At 41.9% G+C, this 14,458-nt stretch overlaps 1 protein-coding gene across 6 annotated transcripts in view; it reads right to left on the bottom strand.

Moving 5' to 3' along the window:
• Window positions 1-14,458, bottom strand: part of map3k4 (mitogen-activated protein kinase kinase kinase 4) — a 215,982-nt gene that overhangs the window by 9,538 nt on the left and 191,986 nt on the right. For all 6 annotated transcript variants that reach the window (XM_043696303.1, XM_043696302.1, XM_043696299.1 and 3 more), the window contains 4 exons: window positions 13,999-14,069; window positions 11,236-11,352; window positions 3,311-3,470; window positions 2,095-2,217 (listed from right to left, as the gene is read on the bottom strand). In XM_043696303.1, the coding sequence (XP_043552238.1) occupies window positions 2,095-2,217; window positions 3,311-3,470; window positions 11,236-11,352; window positions 13,999-14,069 (471 nt within the window). The remainder of the gene's footprint in view (window positions 1-2,094; window positions 2,218-3,310; window positions 3,471-11,235; window positions 11,353-13,998; window positions 14,070-14,458) is intronic.

Here is a 14,458-nt window from a genome sequence, read left to right as displayed (position 1 = left end):
ATTCTCAACTTTATGACTCAGGTCCTCAATAGATCTCAAGGTTAAACATAGTGAAGGAAAGCTCTTGCTGTCTTCCTTCAGCTGATAAAACAGTTAACCTCCAAGTTTAACACCACTTGGGCAAAAGTACTGAAGGTAGCAAGCACACAAAATACATTTTGGGTGGACACCTTCAATGATCAGCAGAAATGGCTGAGTAGTACACTGCTGATTGAGCTGACCAAGTCCTGAAGAACATTTGCTGAACTGGGCCTGCGACATATGGTTAGGAATCAAAAATTAAAACCTAGCAGAACTCACTCTTGTAGCCCAAAACTGTGCTCCTGCGGTTGCTGTGGGCCATTAGTAGAAGAATTGCATACCACAAATTTCAAACTCAAAGACTAGCATATACCCCATTCGACCACTACCAACCATCAAGCAAGAGGAATAAGCCTGATTCATTTAGAAGTGTGAGTAGCAGCACAAGGTGCACCTAAACACAATGTGCCAACCTGATGTTACAACACAGGACTACCTACATGCACATTAGTAAAAGAAGCATACAAGAGATATAAATAAATGATCTCAACCAATGGATCAGATCAAAATTCTACAGCCTGCAACATCCAGACAGAAATGACAGAATAACTAATTTAACTGGAAAAAGATGGTGTACAAGTATTCCCATTCTCAATTCTGAGGTACTCTAGTATGTCAGTGCAAAAGGCAAGGCTGAAGCATTTTTCACCATCCACAGCCAGAAGTACAAAATGCCTGACTTGACAGATGCCAGACTTTAACCAATTCAATTCCCTCCACATGATATCAAAAAACAATTGAAGATATTGAATATTGCATTGATCGTGGGCCCGAACAAAACCCCAGCAGCAGTACTGAGGACCTGTGCTCCAAAATTAGCTGCACCCATTATAGCCAGGCTGTTCCAGTATAGCTCCAACACAGGCATGTACCTGACAACATGGCAACTGCCCAGATTAAGAGCTGAGAGCAAAAAGGAAGACAAATTCAATTTGACCAATTACCACCCCAACAGTTTACTCAATCATCGGTAAGGTGATGAAGACTGGCATCCACAGTGCTCTCAAATGATTTCTATTAACCTGGCTACTTATGTACAGCTTGGGTCCTGTATATTCTGGCAACCAGATCATTAGAAATAGCAAAGGGAGAAAGCCATTCAATCCCTCAAGCCTGCACCACCATTTAATAGGATCATGATTGATCTGACATTCCTCACATCCACGTTTTTGCATTTTCCCCATAATCCTGGATTCCCCTCCTGATCATGAATGTATCTCAGTCTTAAATGTACACCAGGACTCTACCCCACAGTTCTCTGTGGCATTGAGTTCCAAAGAATCAAATCTCAGAAGAAATTCCTCTTCATCTCGGCCTTAAATTCACAGCCCTTTATTCTACATTATGTCCTCTAGTCTTAGACTCTCCTATGTGGTGCAGCTTTCTGTAGTTTGGCACCATTTAAACAATAGTGTTCTTCTCTCTCCCAATACTAAGTAGCCTACTCCAGATGTTTAGTACACAAAAATAAACACTGTATTGTTAATATTTCAAATACTGATTATTTTCTCACCCTGAAATATCAGAGATGCAAAGTCAATGTTAGGAACCATAGCAACAAAGCACTGAGGTAGGGTGAGAATAATGAAGTTAAAGTGCTATTAAACGTCTTAAGTGTTGTGTAAACATAAAATTAGCAACCCTGGCAAGCCAGTAGTGCACTTGCCATCGAGATATGCAATCTAACCCATGTGACTCTGCATCCCATACTTAGAATGGCTTAGTATTCTGTAGAATTTATCAACAATTAAAGGGTTAATTGACATACACAGGAGCTTTACTCTCCCATCATTCAAATGTTGTTTAAAACGAAATGTTAGTAGACAGCCAATCACACCTCAAATTCTCCATGATGTCAAGAAATAAAATGGAATCTCATACCTCAATTATACTTTAGAGTCTGAGCCAATGTAAAGCAGAAATCATTTCCACCTAATGTATAATGGACGTAGTGAGATAAACAGAGGATTACTTAGATATCATAAAGTAGACTTCCCTGAAGACCTCTCTTACCAGCAGTGCCAAGGGTACTGTTCACTTCACCAGGCATGGTCTGTGCGATATTCTTCAGTTTTACTGAACAACCGAAGTCCCCCAGTTTGATCAGACCCGATGAGGTGAGGAAGATATTGGCACCTAAAACACGAAGACAGCTTCAATTGGAGCATTTCACCAGAGTCATACAGCACAGGAATAGACATTTTGGTCCTATTCGTCCATGCCAACCAGACACCCCAATCTGACAAGAGTCCCATTTGCCAGCATTTGGTTCATATCCCTTTAAACTCCTATTCATATACACATCCAGATGCCTTTTAAATGTTGTAATGGTAGCCTCCACAACTTCGAATGGCAACTTGTTCTATACATGCGCCACCCTCTGTGTGAAAAAGTTACCGCTCAGATCCTTTTCAAATCTTTCCCTTCTCACCTTAAACCTATGCCCTCTAGTTTTGGACTTTACCAGCCTAGGAAAAGGACCTTGGCTATTCACTCAATCCATGCCTCCCAAGATTTTAAAAGTATCTATAAGGTCACCCCTCACCTTCTGACGCTCCAAGGAAAAAATCCTGCGCCTATTCAGCCTCTCCCTATAACTCAAAATCTCCAGTCCCAGCAACATCCTTGTAAAACTTTTCTGTACCCTCTCAAATTTAACATCTTCCCTGTAGAAGGGCAACCAGAATTGTACACGCTAATTGTCTCACCAATGTCCTGTACAGCTACAACCTGACATCCAACTCCTAAATTCAATATTCTGACCAAATAGGCAAGCCTGCCAACCAGCTTCAACAATCTGTCTACTTGTGACTCCACTTTCAAGGAACTGTGCATCTGCACCTCTAAGTCTCTTTGGCAAAAACTCCCCAAGGCCCTACCATTAATTGTACAAGTCCTGAAAACAGCAAAATGTCCAGCAAGTAAATTTATTTCATAGCTCACTGGAAGACATTCTATTGTGATCTGTAAGAAAACAGATCCAATTTTGTTTTCATTTTGCCAAACAATAGTATTGTAATATCAGTGATAACATTAATTGCATTAACATTAACAGTGATAACATTAATGTACTTGCATTAATTACAAATCACTGCCCTCAGTTTTTTGCATCACTTGACGGCACAAACTATGGAAGCGTGTTTTGAATACTGTATACTTAACTGAATATGGCTACTGAGATTAGCTTGTTGTATAGTTTCAATTATGTGCTTTTGTGCAAACGCATTACCCTTGATATCTCGGTGTACAATTCCATGTTCATGCAGTACATTGATTGCAGTAGAAATCTGCTTGGTGTACAATCGTATTACATGTTCCTGTAGACCCAGCCTCGCCACCTCTTCTAGTGTGCCTTCATCACAATATTCCATAAAGATATACATTTCTTCCTGATGCAAAAACATAAACACCATAGTCAACATATATGGTAGCTGTCAAAGTATCCAAGCATTTACAGGCGCAATAAATGTTGCATTTAATCACAGGAAAGACATGCATTATAAAAACTTAAAGAGCAAAGAATTCCAGAAATACAAGTAAACAACCAGAAACATCCGAGTGAAGGCAAAAATGACACAGATACTGGAAATCTGAAACACAGAATACTGCAGAAGCTCAGGAGATCTGGTAGCATCCGTGCAGAGAATAACAGAGTTAACATTTGGACTCAAGCAAGACCCTTATTCAGAACTGAAAACACTTTGAGAAATTCTTTTTTCTCAACCAATGCAAAAAACAAAGAGGTTGTAAATGGTGGAGAAAGAAAAGAGATGTAAGATGGGTTTAAATTAAGGTACGAAAGGGAGGGAATGGCTCCTCTATACAGACAGCAAAGGAAGGTGAGAGAGGGGTGGTGTTGAGAGAGAGAGAGAAAAATGGAAAATAGATAATATAATGTGATCAGTTTCTTAAATTGTGGAATTCAATATTGAAATCTCAAGGCTGTAAAATGCCTAAGTGTAAAACAAGTTGCTGTTTCTCAAACTTGTGTTGTGCTTTGTTGGAACTCTGCCGCTGGCCCAGGACAGAAATGATAGCAAGAAAGCAAGATGGTTTATTGAAATGACAAGCATCTGGGAGGTCAGGATCATTCCCATGCACAGAGGGGTCCTGCAAAGCAGTCCATAAGATCATAAGACATAGGAGCAGAAATTAGGCCATTCAGCCCATCGAGTTTGCTCCGCCATTCAATCATAGCTGATAAGTTTCTCAACCCCATTCTCCCCGTAACCCTTGATCCCCTTGACAATCAAGCACTTATCTACCTCTGTCTTAAATATACTCCACATCCTCCTGTGGCACAGAATTCAATAAGTTCACCACTCTCTGACTGAAGAGGTTTCTCCTTGTCTCCATTTTAAAAGGTCTTTACTTTAAGGCTGTGCCCTCGGGTCCCAGTTTCTCCTACCAAAAGAAACATCTTCCCAACATCCGCTCGAGTCACCTAGTCTGCATTTGGCTTCATCAATGTAAAGCAGACCACACTGCGAGCAGTGAATGCAGCAGACTAGATTGAAGGAATTACATATAAAACACTGTTTACCTGTAAGGTGAGTTTGGGACTTTGGATTGGAGGTGGTGAATGGGCAAATGTTAGATCTCTGATTTACTACGAAGACGCCACATGGGGAAAGAGTGAGGAAGCGGGAGCAGGAGTGAGCCAGACTGTCACAGATGGACTGGTCCTCATGGAATGCTGACAGTAGAGGAGAGGGGAAGATGTGTTTGGTGGTGGCATCCTGCTGGAGGTGGCAGAAACAGCAGAGAATGATCCTTTGCAATTGGAGACGTGAAGGTTGAAAAGGAAGGACAAGGGGAACCCTATCACTGTTATGGAAAGGTGGGAATGGGCTAAGATCAGAAGTGCAGGAAATGGTTCAGACATGGCTGAAGGCCCTGTCAGTGACAGTGGAAGTAGAATCCTTGGTTCAGCAAAAAAAAAAGGCCATGTCACAGGCAGTCCAGTGGAAGGTAGCATCAACAAAACAGATGTGACGGAGATTGTGAAACTTGAGAGAATGGATTGGAATCCTTGCAGGAGGCAGGGTGTGAGGAAGAGCAGTCGAGGTAACTATGGGAGTCTGCTGGCTTGTAATAGCTATATAGCTGGACAGCTATTTTCAAAAATGGAAACAGTGAAATAAGAAAAGAATCAGGGATGGACCTAGTGAAGGTGAGAGAAGGATGAAAATTGCAAGCAAAACTGATTATTTCTTTCTCAATATGGACAAGAGCAGGAAGCAGTGTATTGGAGAAAGAGCTATGGGTGTGGACTCAGAGCAGGACTGGAACAACGGATGATTTAAATACTCCACAAACACCGCAGGCATAACTGGCACCCATGGCCACACTTGGAGAAAATGAAGTGCATTGTAAGAAACATAGTTCAGTGATGTTGCCGACGTCACGTCGGCCACCTCAATTTCTCCAGCTCCTTTACCCACTCCGACGTCACCCCCTCCAAACATGCAGCACTTCACCCTCTCTGCAACAATCCCCTGGTTCACCACCAAACCCGCTGACAAAGGTGGGGCAGTGGTAGTCTGGAGAACGGACCTCTGTGTCACAGAGGCTGAACACAAACTTTTCAATACCACGTCCTACCTCACTCTTGCCCACAACCACACCATGGCCCATCAGGCCAAAATCACTCGCACTGTCCATGACCTCATTGCCTCCAATGATCTCCCCTCCACAGCCTCCAAAACTCAATCCTCAGCCCCACACTGTCCGGTTCTACCTGCCCCCTAACATCCACAAGCCCAACTACCCCGGCTGACCCATTGTCTCCGTATGCTCCTGCTCCCCGAATTCATCTTGTTCTACCTCAACTCCATCCGCTCCCCCCACCCCCGTCCAGGCACTTTCTACCTACATCCACGACACCAACCATGCCCATTTCTTCAGCAACATCCAGTTCCCCAGGCCCCAGTGCTTCATCTTCACTATGATGTGGTTCTTATACATGTCCATACCTCACAAGGACGGCCTCCAGGCCCTTCCCTTCTTCCTCTCCAACAGACCCATCCAGTCCCCCTCCACCAATACCCTCCTTTACTTTGCTGAACTGGTCCTTACTTTAATAACTCTTTCTTTAAGTTCTCCCATTTCCTCCAAATCTAGGGGAATGTCATGGGCACCCGGATGGGCCCCAGCTATGCCTGCCTCTTTGTCAGCTATGTCGAACAGTCCCTCTTCAGTATCTACACAATCACTGTGCCCCAACTCTCTCGCCATTACATCAATGACTGCTTCAGTGCAGTGTCCTGCACCCAGGCTGAACTGGAGCTGTTTATCGAATTTGCCCACATCTTCCAAACCGCTGTCAAATTCACCTGGTCCATCTCGGACACCTCTCTCCTCTTTCTTGGCTTCTCCAGTGACAGTCTCCCGACGGATTTTACTATAAACCCACAGATTTTCACAACTACCTCTCCCACCCAGTATCCTGCAAGAACCCCAACCCGTTCCCCCAATTCCTCTGCCTCTGCCACATCTGCTCGGACGAGGAGACATTCTATTCCCAAGCATCCCAAATGTCTACCTATTTGAAACAACGTGCATTTTCCACCTGTCATTCAGACAACCCTCCACCGGACCACCTCCATTCCTCATTCCACTGTCCTAAACTCCATCCCCTAAAGACAGAGTGCCCTTGTCCTCACTTACCAACCCACCAGTCTCCGCATCCAAGGCATCATCATGAAACACTTTCGTCAACTCCAACTAGACTCACCACCAAGAACATCTTCCCCTCCCCACTCCTTTCTGCCTTCTGCAAGGACCATTCCCTTCGACAATCCTTGCTTTTTACCACCCTCCCCACCAACACTTCAACCCCCCGGTACCTTCTCCTGAACTGGAAAAGATGCAAAACCTGCTGGCACACTGCTCCCCTCTTCCACCCTCCACCTCCACCCAAGGCCCCAAACAGTCCTTCCAGATGAGACAGAGGTTCACCTGCCTCTCCTCCAACCTAGTTTACTGAATCAGGTGCTCCCAATGTGGTCTTCTCTACATCGGGGAAGCCAAACGTAAATTTAGGGAACGGTTCGCCGTGCATCTCAGCCAGGCCCATAGGGGCCAACCAGAACCCCCCCCCCTCCCAATCACCATCCATTTTAATTCCCCTTCCCATTCCCTTTCCGACATGACCATCCTTGGCCTCCTCCATTGCAACCATGAAACAAACCGCAAAATGGTGAAACAACTCAACTTCCATCTGGGCAGCCTACGGCCTGGAGGTCTTAACAGTGAGTTCTCTGATTTCAAATAACCTTCCTTCCCATTCCCCGACTCCCTTCCCAGCCCCTCCCCCTCCCTTCCACTCTTCCCAGCTACCAACCAGGTTGTACCCTCTACCTGTCTTCACCGATCCCTACTTTACCACCCTCTTTATCTGCAGTTCCCTGTATCTCCAATCCCAGTTCTCAAGGAGGGTTACATATGAAACATCAACTTCTCCACCTCCTGATGCTGCCTGACTTGCTGTGTTCTTCCAGCCTCCTGCTCATCTACCTTGGATTCCAGCATCTGCAGTTTTTTCATCTTCTTTACTGCCCTCCTATTTCAGGGACAGCAAATGCTCCCCTCCAACATGATCAAAAATACCCTCCAACACGTCTCCTCCACTTCCTGCATCTCTGCCCTTAAATCCCACCCCTCCAAGGATAGAATCCCCCATTTCCTCACCATCTATCCCACTAATCTCCGGAAACAGTGCACTATTCTCCACCATTTTCGCCATCTACAGATAGACCCCACCACCAAGGATATATTTCCCTGCCAATCCTAGCTGTGTTCTTCAGAGACCATTCCCTCCGCGACTCCCTTGTCAGGTCCACGCTCCCCACCAACCCACCTTCCACACCCAGCCCCTTTCCTTGCCACTGCAGGTGTACAACCTGTGGCCACAACTGCCCTCTCACCTCTGTCCAAGGCGCCAAAGGATCCTTTCACATCCGGCAGAGATTTTCCTGCACATCCACCCACCTCATCTACTGCATCCGTTGTTCTCGATGTGGTCTCCTCTACATCAGGGAGACAGGACAACTTGCGAAGCGTTTCAGGGAACATCTCTGGAATACATGCACTAAACAATCCCACAGTCCTGTGGCTGACCACTTTAACTCCCCCTACCATTTTCCCAAAGACACATAAATCGTGGGCCTTCTCCACCGCCAAACCTCCCACTCCCCTAATTATATCCCATCCTCCTTCCCACCCCTCCCCTACATTCCTGATGAAGGGCTTATTCCTGAAACATCGACTCTCCTGCTCCTTGAAAGCTGCCTGACCGGCTGTGCTTTTCCAATGCCAACCTTTTCAACTCCTTCTTTACTGCATTGTTAGATAGAGGATCCATTCTCTCCTTTTTACACTTATGTTACCCCTATTTTACTTTTCTTTCTCCACCATTATCAATGCCTTTGACTTTTGCACTGGGCCTGTGTGTCTATCAAAAGTATTTTAAAAATTAACTTTTAAGTTCTTAAGAGTCATAACAGACTTGCATGAACTCTTTCTCTCTGCACAGAGACTGCCAGGTCTGCTGAGTTCCTCCAGCATTCAGTGTTTACTTATGAGAGTTACTTTGTACTGCAATTGAGATAAGCACTCAGGCTCAAATACAGAATTTTCACCCATTAATTTTAACAGGTAGAAACCCCAGGGTCCATGCAAACAGTAGTGGTGAAGATTGGCTCTTTCCAGTCTTTGAAAGCAAAGTTCCAACATTAGGCAGCGCAAATAAGAAGAGTCCTGAATTAGAACCAGTTCTTTGTTCTATTAAGTTGAGCCAAAGTACAATTTGCAATCCAGAACAGGAAGGGAGGCGTACTTAAATTGCCAATGATTATTAAATCACAAAACAGAGAAGTTAACATTGATTTGGAACAAAATGGCTCAGACAGTCATTAGGATGTACAGCATGGAAACAGACCCTTTGGTCCAACATGTCCATACTGACCAGATTCCTAACCTAATCTAATCCCATTTGCCAGCACTTGGCCCATATCCCTCTAAACTCTTTCTATTCATTTACCCATCAGTTTTTCAATTTGAAAGTATTTTCTGAATGGGGACATTGCATTTAATCATGTGGGGAGTCCTCTGCCTTCTGCTTCCCACAACTTAAATGCTGTATTTATACCAGCCTCCATCACTTCCTCTGGCAGTTTATTCCATACATGCACCACTCTCTGTGTGAAAAAGTTGTCCCTTAGTTTCCTTTTAAATTTTCCTCTTTCACCCAAAACCTATACCCTCTAGTTTTGGACTCTCCCACCCAGGAAAAAAGAGCTTGTCTATTTATCTTATCCATAAATAGATGAGGTAATCTTCTTTGCTGTCCATGATTTTATAAACCTCTATGAGGTCACCCCTCAGCCTCTGATGCTCCAGGGAAAACAGCCCCAGCCTGTTCAGCCTCTCCCTGTAGCTCAAATCCTCCAACCCTGACAACATCCTTGTAAATCTTTTCTGAACCCTTTCAGGTTTCACAACATTATTCCTACAGGAGGGAGACCAGAATTGCACAGAATATTCCAAAAGTGGCCTAACCAATGTTCTGTACAGCAACATGACCTTTCAACTCCCACACTCAATGCACTGACTAATTAAGGAAAGCATACCAATGCCTTCTTCACTATTCTATCTACCTGTGACTCCACTTTCAAGGAACTATAAACCTGCACTCCAAGGTCTCTTTGTTCAGCAACACTCCCCAGAACCTGACCATTAAGTGTAAAATCCCTGCTCTTTTGCCTTTCAAAAATGCAGCACTTCACATTTATCTAAATTAAACTCCATCTGCCACTCCTCAGCCTATCGGCCCATCTGATCAAGGTCGTGTTGTAACCTGAGGTAATCTTCTTTGCTGTCCACTACACTTTCAATTTTGGTGTCATCTGCAAACTTACTAACTATACCCCCGATGTTCACATCCAAATCATTTATTTAAATGATGAAAAGCAGTGGACCCAGCACCAATCCTTGATGCACTCCACTAGTCACAGGCCTCCAGTCTGAAAAGCAACTCTCCATCACCACCCTTTATCTTCTACATTCGAGCCAGTTCTGTATCCAAATGATTAGTTCTCCCTGTATTCCATAGATTAAATTAACAGGCCAAGAGAGAAAGGAAAGTACATAACATCTGTACAATTTGACTTCTCAAACTGTGCACAAGCAACAAGTCACAAAACATATATATAAAAAAGCTATTATAAACAAAGTGTCTGCAATTCAACTTTAAACACTTCATATAACTTATCAAAGCTGTGCAGTTTTAAAATGGAAACATTTTTTCTTGCACTAACAAAATATTATAAAAGCAGAAAATGCTGAAACATTCAAGTCAAAACCTAACTGTGAAAAGAAAGTAGGATTGAAGTTTCAGGCCAAAACATTTTCTTCAAACTCAAGCAGTCCTCTTAAGTCAGTTTACAAGATACATGAAGTGTTGCAGGTATTTCAATCTCAATATAAAGTCTTCCAGCCTTTGATTGGTCAGTGACATTTTATGAAAAATATAAGGAAAATCGAAGTGATCACTCTCTGTCTTTGTTCTTGCTAAGCTATCTTTCTTTGTTACTTTAAAAGATCTCTCCTTTATCAAAACACAAGACACACTGGATTCAGTTAGTATTCAAATCAGAACACTATTGGTCCTCCTTCTAGAATTCCTCTCTTGAAAATGTTGACTTGTGCCAGGGAGCAGACCAAGAGCTCAATTATTCCTTTAGGTTTGTTCCACATTACCTACCGTCATTCCTGAGGAAGAGCTTATGCTCAAAACGTCTATTCTCCTGCTCCTCGAATGTTGTCTGACTGGCTGTGCTTTTCTAGCACCACACTCTTCCATTTGATCTCCAGTGTCTGCAGTCCTTACTTTCTCCTACCTACTGTCATTGTCTAGTCCCAACATGAGCTCATGTATCTCTGGTACATTTTTCAATTTGAAAGTATTTTCTGAATGGGGACATTGCATTTAACCATGTAGGGATCTCTCTGCTTTCTGCTTTCCACAACTTAAAATGCTGCCTTGGTACATGGATAGGAGGGGAAAGTCAAAGTAATTAGCTTTTCATTGTAAAAGGTACAGTACTTGAAGAAGGGTTGGAAGAAATGGAGGAGAGTATTTAAATTACTTACCCGATGCAGTTCTACACCAAAATACCGTACCAGGTTAGGGTGTTTGATGCCTTCAAAAATTTTCAATTCATCTGCTGTCTCCTTGATTGTTTTATGATCATTTGGCTGGAATCTGATCTGTAGATATCAAGAACAAAGTGTGAAGTTCGTGTTAAAGGAGGAGTTGCATTTACATAGATTCTTTCAGAAGCCCAGGCATTCCAAATTGCTTTATAGACAATTAAATACATATGTTTTGAACCAAAGTCAAGAAAGGTAAAGGTAAAAGTTGCCATTGTCACCACTTGACTGCTGTCTCATTAGACAGAAATGACTGGCACTGGTTCATTTTGAAGGCCATCACACCTCGAATAAGGGGAGAGTTTGGGAAGGAGGGTCCTTCATACCAGTGTGGGTATTGAACCAATGCTGTTTGCCATCACCCCACTGTCATTACTGATTTTTGAGTTTCTGTTCTAAAATGCATACTGAAAGATCTCACAAACGTGATCAAGTACACTGCTGATTAACTATTGTCTGGGATTCTGGGGAGAACTGCTTTTCTTCAATGTAGTACTTAGGCTTTTGTTTTCATTTTCTTGAAAGGATAGACAGACATCAGTTTCATGTTTCATCTGAGACGTGCCTCTAAAAATGCAGTCTTTCCCGAGCCCGGAAATGTCATCACAAATTGTGTATTTGAATCTCTGCAGTGAGGTTTAACCTTCCATCTCAAGAGGCGTGAGTGCTAATAAACAAGTCACAAACAAAAGCACTGAAAGATGTAAATGCAATCACATCATTTGCACTGATGTGAAAGTCAAGACAATTGCAACTGTTTGTCAATCCCACTGCACAATTTAAAAAATAAATATAGGGATTAAATGAAATATCGAATTAATCATGTTGATGTGTTTCCACTCGAACAAACCAGAGTAATTTACTGCAGTCTGTGCATAATTCATGCTGTCTATATCATTGAAAATTGTTCATTGACCATGTGGAAAACATGGCATAAAAGGCAAAACTCAGAAATTATTGCCTGTCAAAAAGCATCCTTTCACACAGAAAGGAACTGATTCAATTCCAATTAATTCCCTCCATTACCCCTCTCTGACATGCCATGTTGGCTTCTTACCCAGCCAATTATATAACCAAGACAACATTTTATTACATAATGAACCAATCAAAAAATAGGAATAAAACATATGAATATATTACCCTCCCATCTTGTAATAAAGTAAAAATATTTTGTACATTCTCTCAGAAGGATCTTGAATGTATCTTTGCCTCAATTCCAGAAGCTACGACTCTGAAATGTTTAGGCTCTCCATTTATGAGGAACTTTTAACTCCATGAGGTTATGGCATAATGTTATAAAACCATACTCTTGGCACAAAATCTTACCAAATTGGAGTGAATTTTAGGAATTCTGGCACCTGTTCCATAACCTGTTTTTTTAAACCATTAAGGATGCTAATACATTATTGAGATTTATGTTGCAAGGCAATGATAGATTTCAGAGCATGATTTCACAAATGTATCCCCTCTTGCGCTCAATTCCTATGCAAAACATTTCCAGTGCAGGGATTGAGCAGGTCATTTGTTATTTGCAATTTCACATCAGTTTTACACCTATTCAGTGCTTTTGTTTGTGACTTGTTTGTTAGCACTCACATCTCTTGAGTTAGAATGTTAACCTCACTACAGAGATTCAAATACACAATTTGTGATGACATTTCCGGGCTAGGGAAAGACTGCATTTTTGGAGGCACATCTCAGATGAAACATGAAACTGATGTGTGTCTATCCTTTCAAGAAAATGAAAAAAAAACCCAAGTACTACATTGAAGAAAAACAGTTCTTCCCAGAATCCCAGTGAACCCATCACTGCTGATGTGATTTTTAATTTCCCAATGGCTTAAGGCTGTACATTTGCCTTTTCTCTGCCGTGCTTTTTTCCAATTGTCAGAGGCAGCTGGTGGTTTGATGACAAGATCAAGATCAGTTTAACACAGCACCCTGTGATCTTTCCACTGCTCTAGCTTCTGAAAAGCAAAATGAACCAAACAAGTTGTGCAAGCAAGAGTGGAGTGAAACTAAACGTGGAATACAACAGACTGAAATGAACTCTGGAAATACAGCATTGGCCTTGAGATTGTTTTTAAAGTGAAATGCTTTCTCATCACATTCTTATGGAATAGCTTAATTTCCCTTCAGATCTCCAAACCACACTTGGACAAGAAGGGAAGTGCATGCAGTTGAGCTTAATCACAATGAAGAACTGGTGTTAACAGTGGTGCCTCCTGGGTAGGGAAAAGATGCTATAATTGACAAAGAATAGAGTTCAAAGACAGCAAGCCTTGTTGCAGGGATTTGAAAACCAAAGGGTAAGTCACAAGAAAAGGTCATTTTATTTTTTAGCCAGTAACAGATTTCTCTCTAATGCTTCTGGCATGTATAAAAGATAAAAATTACAATTAATTTCAGAAATAATTCATTTTGATGCAGTTAGAACATTTACAGAGATGGAGCAAATAATTTTCTCTACAAAAGGATAAAAAACCTGAGTCTTTCCTTGGATCCTCTCCTTGTTGTTAATTTGATTTTTAAACACCTTTCTATATCCCAATGTCTGGGAAAGGGACTTGCTTTATTTCCCCAATACTTCAATTTCTACCATTCTTCGGTTCCAGATGTTATTAGACAGCATATTAATGGATTTGGCAGACAATGCAACAGAAAACATGTAGAAAACAACATCCTAAAACAAAAAATACTTACTTCCTTCATTGCCATTAGTTCTCCAGTATCAACATTAATACAAGTGTACACTTTTCCATACTGTCCTTCACCTGAAGAAGCAAAATATATTATTGTTGTATTAATGCCACTCTTTCTAAATAGTACAGACATGAGAGAGATGGCCTACCTTTTTACAAACAACTTAGTGTGTTAAATGAAAAAGTCAAAGACTCTGCCAGAGGCAGGAAAATATCTTCCACACAGCATTTGGCTTAAATTGTCTCAAGTTAAATTATTTTATATAAATCAAAATCTATAAACTCAAATAATGCAACATTTAATTTATGAGAACATCAGGCTAATTTTAATCATCACCATCATACAAAGCACTTGTGTGCAAACCACATACAGGCACAAAGTGTAACATCTTTTTGAGTTGATGTTACGCAGTAATCAAAAGATTCTTGCAAATAGCACCCAAATCAATTTACGGATTTAA

The sequence above is a fragment of the Chiloscyllium plagiosum genome, chromosome 9, assembly GCF_004010195.1.
Source record: "Chiloscyllium plagiosum isolate BGI_BamShark_2017 chromosome 9, ASM401019v2, whole genome shotgun sequence".
NCBI lineage: Eukaryota > Metazoa > Chordata > Chondrichthyes > Orectolobiformes > Hemiscylliidae > Chiloscyllium > Chiloscyllium plagiosum.
This window is presented reverse-complemented; position numbering and strand designations above follow the sequence as displayed.